A 26,980-nucleotide genomic window follows, 5' to 3' on the forward strand; every position below is an offset into this window, starting at 1 on the left:
GTCCATATTAAAGCTGGCTCAAGGGTCATATGAAATATACTGTAGGTCTCAATTACCTCACAATCACATATCCATATCACAAAAATCCACACAACTGCATTGCTGGTGGAACTCTAAGAGAAGGGCAAAGACTGAGAAGACAGTAATTGAATCACATTTTCACTCTTTGTCAGGTTGAGATACATTAAGGCTGTGTCTAGACTGGCCAGTTTTTCCAGAAAATCAGCCACTTTTCCGGAAAAACTTGCCAGCTGTCTACACTAGCCGCTTGAATTTCCGCAAAAGCACTGACTTCCTACTGTAAGAAATCAGTGCTTCTTGCGGAAATACTATTCTGCTCCTGTTCAGGCAAAAGTCTCTTTTGCGCAAAGCTTTTGCGTAAAAGGGCCAGTGTAGACAGCTCAGATTTGTTTTCCGCAAAAAAGCCCCGATCGCGAAAATGGCCATCTGGACTTTTTTGCAGAAAAGCGCATCTAGATTGGCACGGACGCTTTTCTGCAAAAATGCTTTTGCGGAAAAGCGTCCGTGCCAATCTAGACGCTCTGTTCTGAAAATGCTTTTAACAGAAAACTTTTCTGTTAAAAGCATTTCCAGAAAATCATGCCAATTTAGACGCAGCCTAAGTGATGATCCATTCCTTCTATTTAACCAGATTCTTATATGGGTCTTATCATTTCAGTACCTGCTGCTACCATGATGTACTTGATCTGTGGATAGAGGACTTTAGTTTTCAGTCCTGTCAGTCCAGAACCTTCCATAAGCACTACATGCACTTGGTGGTGGGAGCAAATAGCACAGACAGTTAGACAATGTGACATGTCCTGGACAGGGCAACATAGCATAGAAGACATTTCTGACTTGGACCAAGAAATCACTTAACAACTGATGAGATTGTTTCAAGGAAATCCTAACACAAACTTTCTTCACTCCATGAGACCACAAGAGAAATGAACACTGATAGAATCCTGTTATTTTTGGAATCTTGGAGCATACTTGTGGGGAGGGAGGCAGGAGGAGAGGACATATGCAGAACCTCAGCGAGCCAGATGCAACATCACAGCTGAACATTCTGAATAAATTATATTTTAAAAATTCCTTTCTTAAGCAGTTTAGAGGAGCAGCCACTGTATGTACTGAGTGATGCAAAAAAGCAGGGTGAGGGAAGACTATTCTTTCCTACAATGTTTTATAAATAAATCACACAGATTCCATCTGTTAGATCACCTCATCTTTCCCATGCAAATACAAAGCATAGTCCCAGGAGAGAAGATACACTAGATATTAAACAGACACTTCTGCACACTAGAACTGAGTTGGAAAGCCGTGAAAATAGTATAATGAGATGGCTTCCGCTACCGTACCAATATCTGAAGCTACGCAGTAAAACCAAAACATAACTACAGGTTGTACCTCGCTTAACTGGGACTCCCGGGCAACATCTATAGTCTGGCATGGATCTGGTCTGGTGGCAGGGCAGAAGCACCATAAGGGGCAACTGGAGACTCCGCCAGGAGCCCAGAGTGTGTAGGGGGGGGGGAGGGGAAGTGGGCGGCATGGTAGGGAGTTCTGGCTCCAGTGGAGTTCCCTAGACCCAGTGGCTGGGGAGCTCTAGCCTGGCAGCGATCGTGGCGCTCCAAACCCAGTAGCTATCCCTGCCTGCCAAGCTATTATGTTTTTTAAACAACACAAAAGTAAAATATGTAAGAGCTGAACAACAGATAGCAAAATACTTTTGAACCCAGTTTGGTGGTGGCAGATGGGCAAAAGCTGACAATAACGTGAAGAGTTAAACACTCTAGGTACCTTCTGCGCAACAATAAATCTGAGCAGTTATGTCTGTTCACCATTTGAGAAGCGAGCAGTTATGACACACTACATTTGCTTGCATGTGTTTTTAGGCTAGAATTGACCATTATGATCATCTAGTCTGGACTCTTGCATAATGCAGGACATATGACTCCTGGTTCAAACCATAACTTTTGGTTGATCTAGAACATATTTTTTAGGATGACATCTAGCCTTGATTTAAAGATATCAAGTGATAGCAAATTGGTAAGCTGTTCCACTGGTTAATTATTCTGCATCAGATATCTTACTATGGCAGTATTTCTTAAACTGTGTTCTGTGGCACATGGCACACCGGTGTGCTGTGAGGCAGTCGGAGGTGTGCCGCTGAGAACAGAATTCAAAATGGCCACCCTTAAAGGGGCAGGTGACCTTTTTTTTTCTCTCATTAACTTCCCCTCCCCTTCCTCCCCCCCGCCTTTTTTTTTTCCGCAACAAAAAATCCTTGGTGTTCCTCATAAAAAAAATTGTTTGGTGTTCCTCAGTCTTCAAAAGTTTAAGAAACACTGTACTATGGGTACCTGGAACATGAATAAACACAAGTTTGAACTGCATGTCTTTAAAGTAAACACATTCTTATTCACCTGCCATCAATGGGACTTACTCATGCACTTAAGAACTTCTCTGAACAGTGCTTTCAGGCTTCTGAGGATATGAGATCTCTCTCTCTCCAACTACACTCACTTGACTGGCTAAACATTTTAGATTTCTTCCACGAGGTTGTCATCATTCTGAGCATCAAAGCACATTTACCTGTAGGAAGGCCCTTCCCTCTTAGCCTGTCCCGAATGGCCTGGCTTCTGTCTGTCTGCAATTTTCTTTCTCCATTGCAGGAAAGCTGATCCACCTGTAAACAGGCAGTAATATGAAGTCAATTGTTCAGAAAAGACCACATTATCGTGAAGACTGGATACCTCAGAACAATAGGCCAGCACAGTTAGCAGGACATTTTCTCTCTCTGACAAATGAATGTTCAAAAGAAGTAATATCCAGTACTTACACTACAGTTTCTGGAAATTCAGAATTTCTTCACTGACTTAGGATTATCAATTTGGATTTCCCCTCCGGTAATTCTGTAGGTGCCTTTCCCTTATAATATTACATTAGTAATACTTTTTCACTATATGTTCATCATAGTTTCCCCTCGAAATAAATAGAAAATAACTCCAAAAATCTACAACATAAGTGTTCCATTTCAGTAAACTGGACGTAGAAGAATGAAAAGAAATAAGGAAATATTAAGAAATAAAATAACTTTAGATATTCCATGATGACATACAGTAGCTAAATTGGATGCCCATACAGTAGCTTTAATAGTGTTTCCTTCAGTGTTTCCATAATTCAAAAAACAAAAACGGAAATTCCAACTCTTGAGAATTTACCACTGCTTCCCAACTCTTTTAAAAACATGTTAATTCAGTACATATATTTATCAGAATCTGATATTTGCATACAAATAATTCAAATAATCTCTTTAAATTGTGCTGACAATTTTTACCTTACCCTTTCTGTAAATCAGAAAATAACCATCAGAATTAGGATAACACCTTGTGCAAAATCAAGCTATTATCTATCTATTAAAATTACCGAGGGGTAGCCATATTAGTCAGTAGCCAAAAACAAAATAATCCCCCCCCCACACACACACCCTTAGAAAACAACAATGGTCCTATAGCACCTCAGAGACTAAGCAAAATATATAAATAGCATAAATAGCATCATGAGCTTTTATGGACACAACCCACTTCTTCAGATGACAATGTGGGACTCAGATATTCCAGTAACTTGGTAAAACAGGGATATGAAAGACAGCTGGCTAAGGCTATGTTCAAGTATCACATAGGTAATGTTGATTGATCGAGGGAAACAGAACTAACAGGAACACAACAAACAACACCTCAACCAAAGTCTTTTTAACACCCCTTCTCACTTATTAAGGTGGTGAACAAAGAGGGGCTTTTGATGGATTCATCTTTGATCCTGGAACTTTAGGCTTGTTTTGCCACTACAGGCAGTCCCCGGGTTACGTACAAGATAGGGACTGTAGGTTTGTTCTTAAGTTGAATTTGTATGTAAGTCGGAACTGGTACATATTGTAGGGGAAACTCTAGCCAAACATTTCTCCAGAGCTCAGTTTTATTCTCCCACACCTCACTTCCCTCAGTCCTTTATTCTCAAGCTGAGGTGTCTGCTGAGAAAAGCCGCTCTGCGTCTCCCTGGTCTGCTGGGGGGGGCGCTAGATTCGCGTCTCCCTGGTCTGCTGGGGGAAAGCAGCTAGTGCGGGGTTGCCTCACCCCGTTTGTAAGTAGGGATCCGATGTAAGTCGGATCCATGTAACCCGGGGACTGCCTGTACTAGGTTTCCCATCAATACTGGCCAAGATAAATGGCTGATCAAAGTAATTCATATCTTTGTTGCTTCCAGTCTAATGCTATTCTATACACTGTTCTCTGGGACTCATCTGTTTAGCAAGAGACATCATTAAGAATATTCAAAGTAATGCTCTGCACTCTACTTATTGCTTATCTAGGTCACAGTCCAAACCAATTTTAAAAGCTTCAGATTGGTGGGACTCTCTTGCTCTGCATTGCAGAAGAACAGCTACATTGAGAATTACCATGGAGAAGCTCAGATACCATACTTTCAATCACTAAAAAGATTCAGCTACCATGCTTAGGTTGACAGAAACTAGAGTACGCCTCACAGCTCTTGCTCTCTTTTGAGAGGCTGTGAGTATGGAATCAGTGACTGCTGGAGATTAAATTGAGCATCTCCTCATGCAGAAATTTGCCAACCAGATTAGCAAGGCCCTGACAGCACTGGAATCTCTCATCTCTAGAAAAAGGATATCAAGCAATGCACTTTTCTGTGATCATACTGGTCACGTGCTCAGGATCCATTTTTACACCATCATTGAATTAAGTATAAAACTGTGGTAACATAGTGGCAAATCAGACTCACAGCATCCAATATATATGCTCCAGCTATTCTGTAGAACTACTTTGACAGAGTGATCTGATTGCCGGTATGAGAGATATTCTTTAAATGAAAATACTGGAAGTACTGTTTGGCATCATTAACAGTTAGAAAGCTCCATCTCAATTCAGAGTCCTAAAATTAACCATTATATGAATGTGACGTAAAATCATAGTGAAGGGAGAGGTTTCCAATCAGGAACAATAATTTTGTGAGCTGAAATAATGTAGTATATTTTATATATGAAAATAACAAATGTAGCTGTCATGTTATGAATTCCCTCACAGTACTAATGGCTGACAGCTAGCAGATTCTGACAAGAATTCAGAAGTCTGATGACAAATTCCCTTATTTCCCTCAATAAATAACTGTCCAAAAGAGAATTTAATACATATAAGAGAAATCCAGTTAGCTAAAACAAATGTGTTAAACACCTGTCCCATAGCATCTATTCAAACTTTTGTTTTCTATAATCACATTTGCCTATTTAAAAAAAAATGTTTCTCCCCACTGCTGTGTGGAAGACCCAAAATAATGGAAAAATTGACATTACTGGGGAAATTGTGACTGTGACTGTGACCACTTGCACAAACTCTTTCTGGTGCAGCTTGTGACAAAAGCAGGTAAAAACATGCAGAAAGAAGTGTAATTTTTAGACTGTCTCTCTCTTTTATAAAGTTAGGAAAAGATACAGATAAGAAGCAAGACTGGTTGGAGGGAAACTGAACCAATTTCTTCACTATGTTTTTGCAATTCTCAGTTAGAGCTTAGCTGCTTGTAAACACTTACCCCAGAGAGGCTTCCCAGAACTAGTTTAACCAACTGTTTCACGTAGGAGAAAGACGGTGCACAATTACTATTCCTTATGTGGGCACTGCAGGCATCCAGCACAGTCCGTACAGTCACACGGGCATACATAACATCTTCGCACATGCCAAGCAGTATGCTGTTTAGGTGATCCCCAAGCTTGATAGGCTAATTACAGAGGAGAGAAGGATTAAACAACAATACTTAAGTATCTATAAGCCAAATTTACAAATAGGTTGATTTTGTAAAGTTTCAAATTACTTTCAATATTAATGCATTTTGGTATTTCTGAAAATTCCACCTGATACACTTCAACTGAAAAAATCTCAGTGATAGGGAAAGCAGAATGATCTAGAGGTTATGGTACAGGGGACTGCAATTCAGGATCCTGGATCTAAATGTTGGCTTTGTCACTAACCTGTTTCATCCTAGGCTCATCACACAGTCTGCAATTCAAGTATAATAATATTACCTACTAAAGATGTTAGGGCTAATTACAGTTTTTAAAACACAGTCTTGAATAATAACTATACTCATTATATCTGCTAACCATAAGATATTTGGAGCCGGTATTTGTAGGAACTTGCTGATGAGCTTTGAGAAGTGTACTAAAAAGGCTTCTATCATCCTTTAGCTAGTCCCAACTTTTACTTCAACCGGATTTGTATTGTCATTGTTAGAAAGGTGTTAAGATTGGCTCACCAAGTACCTCATGATTAGCAATTCTATTAGCAATGGCATTTATTATTCAAGATTATCAAATGTTAAAATCCTTTCCAAAGTCCAGAAAAGTTTTAAGAAACTGTTAAGAAAAGGGTAGGACTGAGGAAACAAAGTGATTGGCTAAATAAGTAAAGCCCTTGCAATTATGGAACAATACCCATAGGATTAGGAACTACTTAGCCTTAATTTTTCCCCATCCAAAGAGTCAATCCTATCATATTTTAAGTGCAATCACACTCCAGGGTATGGAGCAGTCAGTGATAACACCACTTCCCAGACACTGTAGGCACTTGACCTTCAACACTGTGTCTCACTATGCACCCAAGGTGTGTGGTTATCAAAGGCATACATGTCCTGTCATGTGTAGCTCTTTACTGAGCACACTAAATTTCATAGTGTTTCCTTCCATTTATTTTTAAGCTTACTACAGGTTGAACCTCTGAAAACCAGAACTCTCCAGTCTGGCAATATCCATGGTCTGGCAGGACCACAAATACTCCTGAACCAGAGAGCCCAGAAGCTTAATGTTAGGAGGGCCAGCAGCCCAGCTGAGGGCAGTAGGACCAGAGCCCTACAAAAGTGCTGAGCACTGGCTGGAGAACCCCAGCAGCCCGTGACAGCATGGAGCCAGAGGAAGAAGAAGCTTGTCTGCCTGCAGCAGCACGGGGCTGGAGAATCCTGACAACCTGCGGTAGCGCAGAGCCAGGGAAATCTGGCCACCTTTGGCAGCACGAAGCCAGGGAAATCTAGACACCCATGGCAGCATGGGGCATGGGGCCAGAGAGCTGCGGCAGCATGCAGCAACACAGAACTAGGGAAACCTGGCCACCCTCAGCAGCACAGGGCCAAGAAACCACAGCAGCACAGGGCCAAGGAAACACAGCAGCACAGGGCTAGGGGCTGGAGAACCCCTGACACTCTTGACAGCCCTGGGGGACCAGTGGCAGCAGGGCGGACAGCCTGGAGAGCTTGGGGGCCAGAGGCAGGGGGCCAGCTGGCTCAGGGCCAGTGGCAGGGAACATCTTCCCTGGCCCAGTAAAGTGTCTCGTTCGGGACCAGTCAGGTCCTAACGTTGCCGGACCAGGGAGGTCTAACCTTATAAAAATGTGTTCTGCATCAGTCTGATTTAACATACTGAATTAATATAGGCTTTTATCATATACACACCAATAGGCATTCCGGGATTGCAGTAAATTTTTAAGGGAAAATTTCTTTCTCTGGAATCATAGTAGAGAAGCTAAAACAACACACTCATCAGCTAAAAGAAAGCAATCAAGATCAGCAACCATTTATAAATTGTACATCTTACACCTGTATTACACTGAAAAAAATGTCAGGATTAAAGACAAATTAAATAGTGATGATTTAAGGGTTTTAATTTTTTATATAGTCAATCTGTGACCTCTGCTGGAATGTTATTTACTAGCACTTACCACATACTTACAGGAAGAGGATGATAAATTCACCGCATGAAAGTTGCTCTATTTTAGGATAACAACAGTTCATTTTCTTTTAGAAACAGGTAAAGTGCTCACAATTATAGCCAATTCCCTCGGGCTGTGTCTAGACTGGCAAGCTGCTTTTGCGGAAAAACTTGCCAGCTGTCTACACTGGCTGCTTGAATTTCCGCAAGAACACTGACGATCTCATGTAAGAAATCAGTGATTCTTGCGGAAATGCTATGCTGCTCCCGTTCGGGCAAAAGTCCTTTTGCGCAAAAGTTTTGCGCAAAAGGGCCAGTGTAGACAGCTCAGATTTGTTTTGCGCAAAAAAGCCTTGATCGCAAAAATGGCGATTGGTGCTTTTTTGCGGAAAAGCGCGTCTAGATTGGCACGGATGCTTTTCTGCAAAAAGTGCTTTTGCGGAAAAGCGTCCATGCCAATCTAGACGCTCTTTTCTGCAAACGCTTTTAACGGAAAACTTTTCCGTTAAAAGCATTTCCAGAAAATCATGCCAGTCTAGACGTAACCTCGGTGTTCCTACTGTAACTTTCTGTCTTCAGTGGCTCACAACTTTCTAAAAGTCCCCTTCCCCTCCCCCCATTGAGTGGCAATGATCCATATCTGGTCTCTTTCCGAGGTGATTTCTGCCTCCTATTTCTCCCCAGTTCTTCTTATTCTGATTATAAAAGGAGAATATAAAGGCTATGTCTACATTGGTAAGATTTTGCGCAAATACTTTTAACGCAAGAGTTTTTGCGTTAAAGTATTTGCGCAAGAGAGCGTTTACACTAGCATGTGCCTTTGCGCAAGAGATGTGCTTTTGCGCAAAAGCATACATGCCAGTGTAGATGCTCTCTTGCGCAAGAAAGCTCCTATGGTCATTTTAGCCATAGGGCTTTCTTGCGCAAGAAATTAACGTTGCCTGTCTACACTGGCCTCTTGCGCAAGATCAGTTGCGCAAAAGGGCTTATCCCTGAGCAGGAGCGTCAAAGTATTTGCACAAGAAGCACTGATTTTATACATTAGAACATCAGTGTTCTTGTGCAAAGACTTTTGCGCAAAATCTTGCCAATGTAGACACAGCCAAAGGGAAAAGCCCACAACAGAAATATTTTGCAATCTCTACTGCTTGTATATTCACATACACACATTCACAGAAAGAAACACACATGGAAAGAAGACACAAAGAAAAGAGTAGTCTGTAGTAGGGATATATAATAAGCCACAGCCAGGGCTGAAGGGGTTATAGAATTGCTGTGTAGCGATGCACACTCCAATAGCATATGGTAGACATTCCATTCTTATAATGAGCACAGTTTGCTTTCTCCAAGGTAAGCCTTGCTCTGCTGGATGCAGGAGTGAAATCACATTCTCTTCCTTTATGGAATCTGGTATCATTACCTGCACTAGGTCTCTTCAAATCCCGATCATCAAGTATATAAAGGACAAGGCATTGGGCATAATCCCAGAAACTAGAGCCCAAAAGAGCTGTATCTGTAGGCTCTTCTCTCAACTTGTATACCCCCTAGAGCAACGGTTCCCAACCTCCACTCTCTGGACCGGTGGTGGACTGCAAACCCATCTGACAGGCCACCACCCATTGCCAGGCCATGCCCCCAGCATTTATTTAGTCCCGCAGCCTGGGGTTCCCAGGGAATTCCCTACCACATCGCATGGAGCAACAGGGTGAAAGGGGTGTAGTTGGGTGTGGTGTGGCTGGAACCAGGGCCACAGTGAGGCTGTCTCTACTAGGGCAGCCTACCCGTGGCCCCAGTTCCAGCTCCAGCGATTGCTATGTGGCGGGGCCAAGCACCACATGTACAGCGGTTGCCAGAAGGAGCTGCACAGGACAGGGGGTGAGGGAAGCCCTGAGAAGCCCTGAGCCCCTTTAAAGCCACATTGGGGGTGAGGGGCAGCAGGCAGCCTCAGGTAACTGAACAGGGCCCCATAAACTGAAAACATGGCTCTTTGAGCCTCTCATCTCAAAACAAAATACAGCTATCCTGAGCCCTAATCTTCCTCTCTTGATTTCACTCATCAAACTATATTCATTGGAGATAATATTGAGCTACAAAGATCTGGGTGGCTAATCATGCCCATCATTTCTGCTTCAGACACAGACACTTCACGGGGCTGTTTTATGTGCATTCCTGCCACCTGTGGAGTGACTTACAATGACATGTATTGTGTGCATACAGATGCAATTTAAAATAACACATGACCTCTTAATATTACAATAGTGAATATGCAAATATTTACTTGCTGGTCCGCCAACACTTTTTGAATGAGTTTGCCAGTCCTTGGTATAAAAAAGGATAGGAACCACTGCCCAGTGAGCCACAAACTGGCCTTTACCATCAGCTACAGAATGTACAAACTAAAAAAAAGAATTGCGAGCCCCTCAGGGCGGGACTGTCCTTTTATTCTGTAATTGTGTAAGGCATAGCAACATGGAGTCACAGCCCATCATGAGCACAATAATAATACAAATAATACATAATAATAATTGGTCTTTGGTCTCACGGTTAAGGCACTGGATTAGGAATCAATTCCTAGGTCTGCCTCAAACTTCCAGGATGATACTGGACAAGTTACAGTCTTAATCTAGGTCTCAGTTTGCCGTTAGGTCAAATGGGATTCATAATACTTAATTATTCTCACATTTTTGTCAGTCCTGTCTATATAAACTGTTAATAATTCAGAATGGGAACTGTATCTTATTATGCAACTCATCTACCACAATGCAATCAGGGAGGTTGGCATGATGCAGAGAAGGGGGGCAGGAGCCCGGAGTGCAGCCGAGCTGGGATCCCCAAGAGGCCAGGAGCTGGGAAGCTGCCATGCTGCCAGAACAGGGAGAAGGGAGAGGTGGCACAATGCAGAGGAGGGGCCCAGGACCAGTGTTTCTTTCCCCTTCTAAGCTGTGTGGTATCCCAGCTTCACAGGTGATTAATCAGACCCATCCAGTCAGAGGCTCAGGGCATGGAGCTGACTGACTGGGCGTGGCTGATTAATCACCTATGAAGCTAGGCTGCCCCACAGCTTAGAAGGAACACTGCCCAGGAGTCCAGCAGGATGCAGGGAGGGGAGCTGGGACAGTGGTGCAATGTGGGGTGCTTCAGCCAGGCTGCAGGGGGGTGGGTGTTGGGAGAGACAGGAAGGCCATCACGCAACCCAGTAGAGCGGCAGGGCAGGGTGTGGGACCAGCAGCAGGGGGCTCAGAAATGACCTCTTCTGGTCCAGCAAAATCCCTCATCCAGGACCACTTAGATTCCAAAGATCTCGGACCAGGAAGGTCCAACCTGTAGAACATATCAATACTATCACGAAAGAGCTGAACATCTGTAAACACTGAAAGTGTGTGCTTCAAATAAAGAACTCAAGGATAATTACAGCAATGAAACACAAGAAGAATTCACTCTAAATCTCTATGTTCAATAACTTTTATTTTTTCTTCAAAAAATTCAGCTACTAGGGCTGAAATTCCAGAGGCACTTTTAATTTATTACCCTCATTTACAGAGAAAATCTATGGTATAAACTTTTAATCCTCAGGAAGAAGTGTGTGTGAGGAGGGTACTTAGAAATAAAATAGTTAAAATAACATTAGGTATAAATTAATGAAACTAAGGAAAGAAAGAAAGAATCATCTATCATTTCCTTTTCTATTTACGCATGTCTATCTATCAATCTATGAGAGTTTGTTCATCTGTCTGACAGTCCATCCATGAATCCATCCGTCTGTGGGTCTTTTTGCTCAAGAACTCCTAAATGGTAAGAGCTAGCACCACTACATTTGGTATGAAGCTTCCTCTTATCCTAACTTAAAGCAAGGTCAGGGTTTGGTTGCACCAGAAAAATGAGATGTGCGTGGTATCAAATTGTTTCCCTCAAAGGAAGGGGGCTGAGATAGCGACAGCTATGCTTTGTAATGACTACAGAGATGTGGCCGCTCCAGGAAGAGAGTGGCCAGCTGGGGGCGGAGGTGGCCATTGGCCATGAGTAAGTGACCCTCTCTCTTCCCCCAAACTCCTGCACTTGGCCCTCAGCCAAGGGATGTTAAGGTTTAACCGATTAATTGATGAGCTGATGCTTATCGGTTAATGTTATCAGTTAAACTCTTCCCTGTTCCTGGAAAGGTGGTTTCCCTGCGGCAACAAAGCCTCCTCCCCAGGAACAGAGCCAGCAGTAGCTCTCCCAGCCAACCCCCTACCTTAAGTTCTGCAACCCCCACTACCTACCCTGAGCCCCGCCAACCTCTGCCCAGACTCCTGCACCTCTACTCTGCCAGTCCCATGCCATGAAAGTCCCAAGCAACACCAAGTAAATCTTTTACTATAGATATAACAACATTCTTGTGCAGATCTGACCAAAAAAAATCACTCTTAAAAGCCGTGTGATGCACATTGTCTCTACTAACTGTTTGCTATCCTTAAAGACTGCATCAGAAGGGTGCAACATATTCGGCAGTATGTATGGGTGCCTTCCCAACTGCGCTCTTTGGGATGCAGAATATTCTGGAGTGCAGAAGCTTAGCAGGCACATTTTGATTTTAAAGGCAAAATTATGGAATACAGTTTTGCTTTGTTTCTTTTTCCTGACAAGTCAGCAGGAGATGCCAGAGGGGAACTGCTGTTATTGCAGGTAAAATCAGATGCTGGAAGCTCTGCTGCTACTAATGATAAGAATTTTAAGGAGAGTAAAGGGAATAAAGTTCCTATTTTCTGTTCAGTTCTCAACTTCCAAAGCCTGATTTTAAGCTAGCACTACCATTTCTACTGCACAAATCCAGCAACTCAGAGTTTCCAGGTCGTCTCTGCCCCAGGGAGAAAAACTTGTCAATAAGGGGACTGAGGTATTGGGGAAAGAAGAAACTTCAAAGGAATACATCTGATAATAATGGTGTAGCAGATGAGTAAGCTTTGTGCTGAAAGCAGTTTTTTCTCTCACACCTGAGCAGGAGTCAGGCCAAATGTATAATATTTGCATATCCCTATCTCATCACTGAATATACTTTTTAAATACAGACTCCTCATTTTCAGTCTCTTCCAGCCATTTCAGCTATTGACTTGAGGTGTAGTCATTGTGGGGGAGGGCTGTTTTGTTTTGTCTCTTAAGATGGAAGAACTCTGGAAATAGGTGAGTCAATGTTAAAGACTGAATTTTCCAGACCTAATTCAAGGAGTACTGTCAGGTGCCCATACTGTATACAAGATAACCAAATTGAACAATGATGTTAAGCTCTAGCCAGTCTATAACTGTGACTGCAACTAGCAGCAAGTCAACAGTCAAAAAGTATACTTCTTATTCTCAGCAAGTTCCTTCTCTTCAGAGGTAGTCATGTCATGAATGCATCCAAACATAGCTACCTTAGGCTCACAGAAATTACACTGGGGCCAAAGAGAGTACAGTGGTCAGCATCTTTTTAAATAAATCACGAATACTTTTTTAATATATTAAGGAAATTGCAATATGACAAACAAAACCTACCCATTTAGAATCCCTTAAACAAATAGAAATCTGACTTTTCTTTCAACTGATTTGCATCATGATATACAATAAACAAGATGTTTTACAAACAAATGCTGTGGTCCACTGGAATACACAAGCTCTAACTTAACTCCATATAATTTCATTAAAAAGCAAAAGACAATGCCAGTGTTTTCCTCCCTTCAAACCAAGAGTACAGTATTCCTAATCAAGAAAAATAAAGAAAAAAACAACCAGAACAGAAATAGTTAACAGTATTAATTAAAGAAGAATAGTAATTAGCCAAGCTGCTTCACTAACAGCAAAGATCTATGGATTCTATGAGAAAACTGTCTTTAATTCTATAGGGTTAAAACTGTCTTTAACCCTCTGCTCTCAACAGCATTATAGTTAGGAGTGAATTCAGTGACAAGTTCTGCAGCTGCAAGATCACAGAATATACAGCAAATGCATGAAAAAATCTTTCTCTTGTCTGTTGCAGTAAGACTCTGGTAAGCTCACCTTTAAGTACCCATAGCACAGTTCAGCCACCAAGCCTCAATGTTCAAGAGGCAACTCTTCAGATAATATTTTATCTCTAACCCTACATATTTAGGGTATTCCCTGATATATTTCCTGATCCTGGGAAGACCAAGAACCTGGATCTACTGCTGAGTGCAAAATGACTGCAATGGGAGTTGCACATACTCTGTACATCTTGGGTTCATGCCCCAAGAGGCCTAATTCTGTAGCCCTTATTCATCAGAATAGTCCCATTCATATTTATGAACTACTCACATGAGTAAGGGCTGTAGGAACGAGTCCTTGGGAAGCCATTCCCACTCTTAGAAGCATCTTGTAATTATGCAAATTACAAAACCCCAAAATATGTAAATATTCCTGCTTTTCCCTTATTCTCTCCAGCATCTCAGATTTTTATCTTGCCCTGTTATTCTGGGTTTTTTAGAAAAGTAGAGGCGGCAATAAAAACAAACCCTTTCTTAAAACTTTAAAATAATGAGATTTTATAAAAGAAGTCTCTGAAAAATACTTACTTGGCTTTGAGGGACTTCATGGTCAGCTCCCCAATAGAGGGTCATACCAAGAGAATAAACATGAATCTGTAATACAACACAAACTATCCGTCAATTTAATGAAGGGTCAGGCCTGGAAATTCATCTGTACATTCTAGAGTATTAAGTTGGTGTAATGAACTTGGTACTCTGAAATGGGGTGGTCATTCCCTTCTTCTCCCCCTCCCCCACCAATTAGGTGCACAATTAAATTTTTGGCAACTAAGCTTAGCCTCCTTGCCTTGAAGAGCTTTCAAACTGTCCTTCACCCGTGTCATTAGTGTCAGAGCAGCAAATCCTGTTATGAGAAAAGACTTGAAAAAACTAATGCTCCTCTAACTTTTCCATTTAATTTTTACTATCCCTTTGAGAGGAAGCCCCAGTATACATAAATAAGATAACATTTGATGGTGATCAACAATACTGAAATGCAGCAGAGTATTCCAACACTGCAAATCTTAAAAGGTGCACAAAAGGTGGCGAAAAGCTTAGGATGACGTAAACAGTGGCTTCTGTTTGCCAGTGAATTTTCACCTATGTACATAACATATGAGGATGTCATCTTAAAATTTCAATCATTGCCAACTCTTCATAACAGTGAATGTGTTTTCCTACATATGTGTATAGGTCCCAGCACAACAAACCATTCCAGTGCGGGACAGGCGGGGAGAGGGGGGCTTGCACTGGACTTGCTGTAATAGAAATAAACAAACAACAGAAAACAATAGTGAATAATAAAGACTCTGCATTGTTTGCATATATAATGTGGTAATGTTTCTCTTTGTACTGGAAAAACTAACTATTGTATAGTGACTGTGTATAAGGCGACAACCTGGGAAGCAGTGATCACAAGATGGTAGATTTCAGGATCCTGACCAAAGGAAGAAAAGAGTAGTAAAATACAAACATCGAACTTCAGAAAAGCAGACTTCGACTCCTTCAGAGACCTGATGGGCAGAATAGGGATGCTAACATGTAGGTGAAAGGAGCCCAGGAGAGCTGGCAGTATTTTAAAGAAGCCTTATGAAGGCATAGAAATAAACCATTGCAATGTGTAGCAAGAGAAGCAAATATGGTAGGAGACCGGATTGGCTTACAGGGGAAATCCTTGGTGAACATAAGCACAAAAAGGGAGCTTACAAAAAGTGGAAACTTGGACAGATGACTAGGGAGGGGTATACATGTATAGCTTTTGAATTCAGGGGAGTTATCAGAAAGGTGAAAGTGCAGTTGGAATTGCAACTAGCAAGGGATGTGAAGGATAACTAGAAAGGTTTCTTATAGGCATGTTAGCAAGAAGGTGGTGATCAGAGGCCCCTACTGGATGAGGGCAGTAACCTAGTGACAGACGATGTGGGGAAAGCTGAAGTACTTAATGCTTTCTTTGCCTCTGTCTTCACGGACAAGGTCAGTTCCCAGACTAATGCGCTTAGTAACACAATAGGGGACGAAGGTGGACAGCCCTTGGTGGGGAAAGAAAGGTTAGGAACTTTTTAGAAAAGCTAAACGTACATAAATCCATGGCTCCAGACTTAATACATCCGAGGGTACTGAGGGAGTTGGCAAATGTCATTGAGGAGCCTTTGGCCATTATCGTTGGAAAGTCGTGGAGATCGGGAGAGATCCCAGATGATTGGGAAAAGGCAAATGTAGTGCCCATCTTTAAGAAAGGGAAGAAGGACGATCCAGGGAACTATAGGCCGGTCAGTCTTACTTCCATCCCTAGAAAAATCATGGAGGGGATCCTTAAGGAATCCATTTTGAAGCACTTGGAAGAGGGAAAGGTGATCAGGAATAGTCAGAATGGATTCATGAATGGCAAGTCGTACCTGACAAATCTGATTAGCTTCTATGATGAGGTAACTGGCTCTGTGGATATGGGGAAGTCAGTGGATGTGATATACCTTGACTTTAGCAGGGCTTTTGATACGGTCTTCCACAACATTCTTGCCAGCAAGTTAAGGGAATGTGGATTGGATAAATGGACGGTAAGATAGATAAAAAGCTGGCTGAAAGGTCAGGCCCAGTGGGTAGTGATCAACGGCTCAATGTCAGGATGGTGGTCGGTTTCTAGCAGAGTGCCCCAAGGTTCGGTTCTAGGACCGGTTTTGTTCAACATCTTTATTAATGACCTGGATGAGGGGATGGATTGCACCCTCAGCAAGTTTGCGGATGACACTAAGCTAGTGGGAGAGGCAGACATGCTGGAGGGAAAGGATAGAGTCTAGAGTGACGAATTGGAGGATTGGGCGACAAGAAATCTGATGAGGTTCAACAAGGACAAAGTGTAGAGTCCTGCACATGGGACGAAAGAATCTCAAGCACTTTCACAGGCTGGGGACCAACTGGCTAAGTAGCAGTTCTGTAGAAAAGGACCTGGGGGTTACAGTGGATGAGAAGCTGGACATAAGTCAACAGTGTGCCCTTGTAGCCAAGAAGGCTAATGGCATACTAGGTTGCATTAAGAGGAGCACTGCCAGTCAATCCAGAGATGTGATTATTCCTCTTTACTCAGCTCTGGTGAGGCCAAATCTTGAGTATTGTGTCCAGTTCTGGGCCCCCAATTACAGGAAGGATGTGGATGCACTGGAGAGGGTCCAGCAGAGGGCAACCAAAATGGAGCTGGAGCATATGACCTATGAGGAGAGACTGAGGGAGTTGGGTCTATTTAGTCTGCAGAAGCGAAGAGTGAGGGGGGATTTGATAGCAGCCTTCAACTTCCTGAAGGGAGGTTCCAAAGAGGCTGGAGAAAGGCTGTTCTCAGTAGTGATGAATGGCAGAACAAGGAGCAATGGTCTCAAGTTACAGTGGGAGAGGTCTAGGTTGGATATTAGGAAAAACTATTTCACTAGCAGGGTAGTGAAGCACTGGAATGGGTTACCTAGGGAAGTGGTAGAGTCTCCATCCCTAGAGGTTTTTAAGTCCCAGCTTGACAAAGCCCTGGCTGGGCTGATTTAATTGGGATTGGTCCTGCCTTGGGCAGGGGGCTGAACTTGATGGCCTTCTAAGGTCTCTTCCAGCTCTATAATTCTCTGATTCTAGTATCAACTGTTACATTTAAAACAAGAGGTGCATAATATTATTTTAGTAACTACTTGAAGCACTAGCTATATGCAGTTAGAATCATCAGACAGACATCAATATTTTATAAACGTTTTCGAAACGTGTGAAAATTGGGCAAAAATTGTTCATGAACTTAAGCAATAGAACCTACATAACAATGAAATGCAAACCTGACTTTCACTGTTTTTCTATATAGGTTGGACCTTCCTGGTATGGCACCTTGCAGACCTGACTTATCTCAGATGAGGGATTTTTGCCAGATCAGAGAAGGTTAGTTCTGGGCCCACTGCTGCCAACCTGATCCTCTGCCCTGCCTCCCCATGGGCTTCCTGGCTTCTCTTGCAGCCCAGTTGAGCCACCAATACTTTCCCCCGCAGCCCAGCTGACCGGTGCACTGGGCTTCCTGTCTTATGCCCCCCACCCACTGCAGCCCAGTTGGGCCACCAAACACCTCCCTTCTGCATTATGCCCAGCTCCCAGCTCCCCACCCTCCACAGTGCAATTGAGACTCCCTGATCTTAGAACACCTGTGGTTGCCAGACCTGATTCTGTGGAAGACAAAGGAAAGAACTACCATAATGAATATTATTAGTCTAGTTTTATGAAACAATATTACAATACAGTGTCAAAGAACAGCCCCACCTGGCAGCACCCTCCTGAGGTAGGCTGTGGAACAAGTGTCCCCTCTCAAGGAACCCAAGAACTCCACTTCAGGCTCCAATAATACTTTCTATGGGGCAAGTTTATTATCAGTTCAGTTCATAACAAAAGTCCCCAACATAATCCATCTGTCATCCTAGCACACAGGGTTTTCAAATCCCCATAACATCTCACATTCCAGAATCTTCTGCCACACACTAGGCTCCTCACCAGCTCTCACTGTCGCTCTGCAAAGGATGGCCCCCCAACTCCTTCAACTGAGTGTGAGCTCACTCTTCTCTATGGTAAACTCCCTACCACCTCTCTGCTGGGAAATCATCTTCACTAGGGAAGCAACTTTCCCTCTCCTTACTCCTGTGGGGCCAGCATTCTGGCCTCAGATCTGGTAGCAGGTAAATTCTTCTGGTGCTCTCTGGCCCTTGGCTACATCTCTTCAGTTTAGATGTCAATCATCAACTCCCTCTGCTGCTGTCTGTCCCTGGCATTTTAGCTTCAGGATGTCAGCCAGCAAACCCCTCTTTGCCATTTTCTTGCCTTCAGTCTTCCTCCAGGCTACGGCTACAGCTTCCTTCCAGGATGCTGGACAGTCCCTTTATGGCTCTCACCTGCCTCTTTCCCGATGGACCCTCCAAGGTCCCTCTGTTTCACCAGCAGCCTCAGCCTCTCATATTCTTTCTGTCCTTTGTTGTCTGCACTTGTTCTGGCAAAGGAGAGGTGAAGCTACTTCCTGAACAGAAACTCCACCCTGTGATGTACATCATATTTACACAATATAGACATTCCTATTTAAAAGTCTTCTTGAACTGCAAAATCAACACTGAAGTGCAGAATATGCACAAAGATCTAAATAAAGTATTATGCCAAGAGATTTGTGACCTGAATACTAAGTGAGACTGAAACCAGCCTCCTTCATTTAACTGCCAAATATCAGTCCTGTATATAAATTCTAAACAAAAACAAAAAAATAAAAAGTATTACAGACATCTTCAAATATCTTGTAAGTGCTCTTTTTAGCCATATTACTATGAGAAGTGCAATATATTTTGTGTAAAATCAAAGCAGAGATAAATATTAATACGTTTTAAACAGGTGAACCAATGGTCCAATTGTTAACAAAACTACCTACATATTCATGTTACCATTGACGTAAGTCAAAACTAATTAATAGCCTATTCTCAAGGCTGTAGATAGGACATGGAAACAAATAAATATGGTGTTAATTTAAATTTAAAATTATCATCCTTTTTCATGTTTTTTCAAATTCTCTACTCTTTTTCTAAAGATTGTCAGTGAATGTATTAATTTTTAAAAATTGATTACTCTCATGTTTCCAATTTGTGCTTTAATTAACACATGCATATAAAATATTTTCAGTTTTCCACTATAAAATATAGGCAATATTCCTTTTATTTAATCCCTCAAATTCAAGGCATGGAAATGTCAACTGTATGGGTATGTCTACACTACAGCATTATTTCTAAATAAGCTACAGGCAGTCCCCAGGTTACGTACAAGATAGGGACTATAGGTTTGTTCTTAAGTTGAATTTGTATGTAAGTCGGAACTGGCTCCAGATTCAGCCGCTGCTGAAACTGATCAGCGGCTGACTACAGGAAGCCCTAGGCAGAGTTGCTCTGCCCCCGGCTTCCTGGAATCAGCCACTGATCAGTTTCAACAGCGGCTGAATCTGGACTTCTGGGACAGAACAGCTGGGGCACTGCCGGGTTGGTCCCCGCAGGACCAACCCGGCAGCACCCCACCTGCTCTACCCCAGGCGTCCCGCAACAAAAGCCTGGTCTGTTGGGGGGGGGGGGGGCGCACTAGCTGCTCCCCTCCCCCCCAGCAGACCAGGGAGACCCGAGCAAAGCCGTGGAGGTGCAGAGGTCCCGCCGCCTCTGTGGCTTTGCTCCTGTCTCCCTGCTGTGCTGGGGGAGTCCCCCCCAGCACAGCAGGGAGACCCGAGCAAAGCCGCACAGGCGGCGGGGTCCCCCGCCTCTGTGGCTTTGCTCCTGTCTCCCTGCTGTGCCCCCCAGCACACCAGGGAGACCCGGAGCACGCGGTGGCGGGACTGCTGCGCTCTGGGCGGTCCCGCCGCCCGCAAGCTCCGGGGCGAGAAAAGCCCCGTTCGTAAGTGTGGATCCGACATAAGTCGGATCTGTGTAAGTCGGGGATTGCCTGTATTTTGAAATAGTTAATACAAAATAGCTTATTTCAAAATAACATGTCTACACACAAAATACATTTTGAAATAGCATTTTGCTATTTCAAAATAGCATGTCTACACTGAGTGGACGCTGAATCGCATATAAGGCTGGCCGGAACCAGGTCCAGCAGGGCATCAGGTCAGGATTTACTTTATGTGGCTGCTGCCTGAGGCTATCTGAGGACAGTGCTTAAAGGGACTCCCCCAGATAGCCGGTTCTCAGGTTTCCCTGCTTGCCTACCTTGATGAGGGACAGTAAAGAATTTTGTCTCTGCGTGCTCTGGTTACCCTCACTCAGGACACCACAGCACTCTGCAACACGGCGCCGGAGCTGCCCCAGGCACTCCAGTGCTTCTCTTGGATGTGTTGCTGCGAGCCTGGCTGCACTTTTTGCAGGCTGCCATCCGGGAGGTCCACCGGGGGACTGTCAGTATCCAGGAGGCCCTGCAGGAGAGCTTCCACCCTGAGGAGCACTAAGAGCATCCCTGGTTTGCCCCACTGGGGGCTTGTACCTCATTCCTCCCACACGTCCTTCCCCTTATGCCCCCCCATTCCCCTTTCCTGATGTCAAATAAAATACATGTTTTTTCATGAACACAAACTCTCTTTATTTAACAAAACTGGGGGGGGGGGGAGGGATGAAACTCTGGTGAGACTGGGGAAAGGAGGTGGGAAAGGGGAGGAGAGAGGGAGGGAGAGGGGAGGGGGAAACCTGGGAGGAGGGAGCTGGAGGGGGAAAGCAAGGGGAAAAAGGGGGAGGGAAAGCTCAGGGTATACTGGTGGGGGGGTCTCGTCGGACCAACCTGATTTTCATGTGAACCTGCTCCTGGGTTCGCATGTGGCCTTTGATGGCCAGGCTGGCAGCTATCCTGCTATAGATGGCTGCGTTCCTCCATCTAGTGCGGAGATCATGGACGTTGGGGGCATCCCCCAAACCTGAATAAGGTCCATGATATCCTCCTTGGACCAGGAAGGCGCCCGCCTTCTCCGACACCTGTCAGGCTCCTGGGAGCTGGCAGACTGCTCCTGGTGAGTGGTGGAGGGCTGGCTGCCAGTGGCTTGCTGGCTCATATTTTGGGGCCACTGGGTCAGGGGCAGTGACTGCTAGCTCTGGGCTGGTAGGCTTGGAGCTGGCTCAAGCACTGTGGCCAGAGTCTTAATGGCTCCAGGGACGGGGGGAGGGAGAGGAGTGCTCTTGGTTGAGGCTGGAGTGGCCACCAGGGCACCCTGGGAAGGCTGGAGGCCCCATATTTTGAAATAAGTGTCTATACAGCACTTATTTCAAAATAGCTATTTCGACAATTTGGCGTTATTCCTCATAGAATGAGGTTTACCAAATTTGAAACAAGCGCTCCGCTATTTCGAATTTATTTCGAAATAGCGGTTTGGCTGTGTAGATGCTAGGACAGTTATTTCAAAATAACTCTGCTGTGTAGATATATCCTTTAAGTGCAATATATTCCCCATTCTGTTTTTATTTATTTGTATTCTATATTTTCCACATAACATTTCAAAATAGAAGTATTCAGAAGAGCATGAGTCCCAAGCTTCCTCTCGTTAATCACAAAGGGTATGTCTACACTACAGCACTAATTCGAACTAACTTAATTCAAATTAGTTAATTCGAACTAAGCTAATTTGAATTAGTGCATCTAGACCTACAAACTAATTTGACTTAGCTTTTTGCTAATTCAAACTAGCACGTCCACACTGAGTGGACCCTGAACCGAAGTTAAGGCTGGCCGGAACCAGTGCCGGCAGGGCATCAGGTTAGGACTTAGAGTGTGGAGCTGCTGCCTCAGTGAGTGAAAACAGTGACTGGCAAAATGATTTTGTTATAACATACTAAAAATGTATAAAGTAATACAGGTTTTATAGAAATAATCTTCTGGGATCTTGCTGCAATATCGTAAGCGAAAAACAATACGTATTCCAAAATGTTCCAGAGCAGAGTTTTTCAGTTAAGACTATATATAGGCTAGTCGTAGTGAAATAGATTTTAGGTAACAGCAAACTTTTCTTCATGACAGTAAGTTCACAACAATGTCTAAGACATGTTCATACTTAGTTTCCATCTTTAAGGAAAGTTTGAAGTCCAGTCTTCTAGGGAACTTCCAGGCAAATATATCCACCACTTCATCCAAGTCCACTTGGGCTGAACAGTGGATGCATATGTGTATGAAACTGTAATACTTTCAGATGAATTGGGGAGGGAGTCTCAGGCAGCATGTCACTCCTGCATTCCCCCAGCTGCACACACTTACTCTGGGGACTATCACAGGGGGGAGGAGGTGTTTGCACCCTTTTCACCTCCTCTGCCTGGTATGGGTATAAAATAGTTAACTGGTAACAGTTCGTCTCAGCAAAGTTTTTATCACAAAATATTGTAAGGAGGTCCCAACACTGAGATTATTATTTTTACAAAATAATGTATTTTTCAAAATAAGTGAACAAAGCAGACAGTGGTGTGGTGCTCCATGTTATTTTCTGTTTGCATATGTCTAATTGGCAATCAGTTTGGGAGCACTGCTTAGGATCTTCTGAATGTAGTTCAAGTGAACCTCTCCAGTCCAGCACCCTTGGGTCCGGACTGGTGCTGAACTAGAGAATTTGCTGACCCACAGGAGGTCAATATTATCTAGCAGCAATACCAACACTTCCACTGCTTACTGAGCTCTTAGAAGGCATTTAGGGATAATTAGAGCTAAATAACAGAACAGAACACAGAGCCAGGACGGGTAGCTGTGAACAAATTTTATGGGACTGTGGAAATTTGACTGGATGTCCACTTATTATTGGTATGGCCAACTAAAATCATGCCAGATCATGAAAGTTGCCGGACCACTGAATACCAGACTAGAGAAGTTCTATTCTATATTTATAGAATATAAATAAAATTGCATAAGCTACATGCATATGAAGCAATCATTTATATATAAATATGCTTGTGATGAATAAAATGAATGACATTCATATTAGTTACAATTTGTTTTAAAAAATATAGCTATATTATTTTCATGTTGGCATTTTCCATTTCTTCATATGAATATTGTATACTATTCTCTAACTGCGCCAAATATTTTTTTGGGGAAAAAAACCCATACCAAGGCTTATTAAATCACCATGGTTGAGGCTTATGCATAGTTATCTCAAACTTCATTCATATGAGATAACATCAAGCACATTAAAACTAAATAAATATTTCTATTTTAAAAGTTGTGCTAATAGAAGGAACAAGAATGAAGCTAAGCAAGTATTCTTATATTAATGTATGTATGCAAAGTTATGTATGCACTCTGTATCATTATAGACAAATTATATCAGGGGAAAGTTAAAATACGATCTTCAAGAAGAGTTGCAAGTACTTTGGATCTCCAAAAAGTAAGATTCTTATTTAAAAGCTTTTCACTAATCCTGATTTTTGGTTTTATTATTTTATTTTGAACAGTTCCACAAGAAATAAGCAGTACTAAATTCATATTACACATTTATTTGTGGAAATTATTTGCAAATGTATATTTCAAATAAGCTTGCAATTACAAAATAATCTTTTTTGTTCAATTTAATAAGAGATTTAGAATCAGTAGGGTAGTCATTGTCTGACTAGCATTTTAGCTGGTATTTATTTTTGAGCACATCACTTCTTTGGTTTAGAAGAAATGGAAGTCATAATTCAAAAATTAATGCAACCCTGTTATTGTGTTTAAGAGGTCATTACAAAGAGGAATTTGTTTTGGAAACTAGTTGGCAAAACAGCAGTGAAATACCCTGAATGAAGGCTGCTACTTAAAGATTGAAAACCAGATGAAATAAGCACATATACAACATAATCTAAAAAACGCCAACGAAATACATCACAGAAACTAACCATGACACTACCCAAACCTTAGCTTAATATAGGTGGAAAGGAGTATGACACTTGGAAGCAAGATGAACAGTAAAGATACTGTAACCATAAACATTTTAAATAAATGATATGTTATAACCATTAGGAAATATTATTGTACCTCAAAGAACAACATTTAACAGATTATTAGAAAAGGGAAAAATTATCTTTCGTTACAATAGGGTTTGACTTCTATCCATTTAATGCCAAAATGTACTTGATTTTGTTTGGCTTATTTTTCCCCCAGAATCAGCAATTTGCCTCCATATCCTTTTCATGAGATTGCTTTGTCAACAATCTCTTGCAATGGATCAAAATATTACATGAAAGAAACTTTCTACTTCAGCTAACTCTACACTATATTATGATTTGCATTACAGAGGAACCAGAGGTCCAGTCATGATTAGAGCTGTGTTGTACAGTTGGCAGATATTAGCTGGTTAAAATGACTGGAGCAATTTGAAAAAGAAAGAAAAAACTGGGCTTGAGAGGAGATAAAAGAGACATTTTAGAAGGATTTTGGAATGAATACAGGGAATGAAGGGTAGATGCAAATATGCAAGCAGAGTCAGAGTTTGCAAATGAAATTTCACTTAGCTCTCAATGAAAATATACAGAAAGCGAAATATTTTTGAAAGAATGCTATCTAATACAGACTGATTTTTCTTTTAAAAAATGTCTGTCTCGTAAAGCCTTAATTTACAATACAAATAGCTAAATTTGAATGACTTCTATGCATTTCAGGGGTCAGTAACCTAAAAATAAAGTTGTGGATGGAAACTAATGTAACTGCAAGACTATATTTCTGATCGCTTTGGAGCCAGAATCTGAAGATAGAATTTTCACTAATGAGCCAAATTCTGGTAGACACTAAAATGGATGTAACGTATCCACAAAACCACGTAAAAGCCCCTAGTACATATCTGCCATCTAGTAGGAAGGAATTAATTAAACTGAACCTCCATAAACCATGGCATATTCATATAAATACATACAGGCAAATTTCATATACATACATAGGCTAAAAAGACCATAGATTAGGGTCCTGATGCTATTGCTGTAACTTGTTATACTAGGGTTGCCAGGTGTCCGGTATTGACCCGGACAGTCTGGTATTTTCACCTCCTGTCTAGTAAAAAAATTCAGAAAATACCAGACACCTAAAATGTCCAGTATTTTCTGATTTTTTCCTGGCCAGGAGGCGAAAATACCAGATGCTTACCTGGTTTTGCAGGGGAGCTGTCTTGCCCGGAGCAGGAAGACACAAGCTGGCAGATAGCCACTGGCAACCTGTTAGGGCCAAAAAGCCTCAAAAGCATTTCTTAAAGGGGCCACCCTTTTTTTTTTTTTTTTTTTAAAGCTTAACAACTATCGGGGTCCTTTTTTTTTTTTTTTTGGCTCACCAACTTTGGCCTCCCCCCCCTTTTTTTTCCCTGGTGGGGTTTTTCTGGGGGGGGAGTGAGGGTATTCAGTATTTTTGGTTAAACCATCTGGCAATCCTATGTTATACTCATATATAATTCGTTTGTTGGAGGCCCAGCAGAATATCCTGTCCTCAAGCTGACAGGGCCAGTGGAACTAGAACTGAGGAACCCAGTTTTCATCATATGCTGCGGCATCATTTCAGTTTGATGCAGTGATGGTTTACTTTGTGGGATTTTTTTTGGTTTTTGTTTTTCCTGCAACATGTATATATGCAAAGTTAGCTAGAATTCAACCCAAAATTACATGTATTAAACTCAAGTAAAAATTTCAACACAAGACTAATACCACAAACTAAAATATCACAAGCTGAAAGGATATAAACTAAGTTAAGCCAATTGTATGAATAATCTTCTTATGCAAACTAAGGCATACATATTTCAGCACGCGATAAATTCCCAAGGAAATATGAATTCAGGCTGGTCCAGAAGTAAAGGGTCACGACTGTACTACCATCGCCTTCAGAAAATTATGTTGCCATATGTCATATAATATCAAAATGTACTTTTTCATAGAATCATAGAACACTAGGACTGGAAGGGACCTCAAGAGGTCATCGAGTCCAGTCCCCTGCCCTCACAGCAGGACCCCGTATGGTCTAGACCAGGGTTACTCAACTTTGGAAGCCCTGGGGTTTCCAAAGAGCAGTATCTAATCTGCTCTTAAATATCTCCAGAGATGGAGATTCCACAACTTCCCTAGGCAACTTATTTCAGTGTGTTTAAGCCCATTGCTTCTTGTCCTATCCTCAGAGGCCAAGGAGAACAATTTTTCTCCCTCCTCCTTGTGACACCCTTTTAGATACCCGAAGACTGCTAACATGTCCCCTCACGTCATTGGGCATCCCCTCCTTTATCCAGAATTTAAGACTGCTGAATTAACTCTAGTCCATCATCTTTAAGATTTCAATGGAGATACCATCTGGACTTCCTGCCTTGTTGTTCTTTATCTGCTTGATGGCACCGTACACCTTGTGCAAATTGGAAGGGTCTCCAAGCTCATTCCTAAAAGGCTGTTGGGGGATTTGCTCAAGAACTTCATCTGCAACCATGTAATTACAATTAAGAAGATCTTTTAACTGTTCTTTCCAGTGAAAATTAATGGCTTTGTTGTCTTTCAAAAGTGTGGTTCCATCCTTTGAGCAAAGGGGGTTCACACCATAATAAGCTGGCCCATAAATAGCTTTATGAAGACAGAGGCAAAGAAAGAATTGAGTATTTCAGCTTTTCTCACATCATTTTTGTGTTTTAGCTTACCAAGGATGTCCCTGGTAAGCCAATTTGGTCGCCTACCATATTTGCTTTTCTTGCTGCTTATAGAGATGGTTTCTTCCTGTGCCTTCAATAAGGCTT

At 42.3% G+C, this 26,980-nt stretch overlaps 1 protein-coding gene across 15 annotated transcripts in view; it reads right to left on the minus strand.

Moving 5' to 3' along the window:
- The window catches only part of PTPN13 (protein tyrosine phosphatase non-receptor type 13), a 236,856-nt gene that overhangs the window by 145,038 nt on the left and 64,838 nt on the right, over positions 1 to 26,980 (minus strand). For all 15 annotated transcript variants that reach the window (XM_075929556.2, XM_075929553.2, XM_075929548.2 and 12 more), the window contains exons 4-6: positions 14,317 to 14,382; positions 5,611 to 5,796; positions 2,599 to 2,692 (exon numbers count right to left, since the gene is read on the minus strand). In XM_075929556.2, coding sequence (XP_075785671.2) covers positions 2,599 to 2,692; positions 5,611 to 5,796; positions 14,317 to 14,382 — 346 coding nt within the window. The remainder of the gene's footprint in view (positions 1 to 2,598; positions 2,693 to 5,610; positions 5,797 to 14,316; positions 14,383 to 26,980) is intronic.

This window comes from Pelodiscus sinensis, chromosome 4 (assembly GCF_052426305.1).
Source record: "Pelodiscus sinensis isolate ZL-2025 chromosome 4, ASM5242630v1, whole genome shotgun sequence".
Classification (NCBI taxonomy): Eukaryota; Metazoa; Chordata; order Testudines; family Trionychidae; genus Pelodiscus; species Pelodiscus sinensis.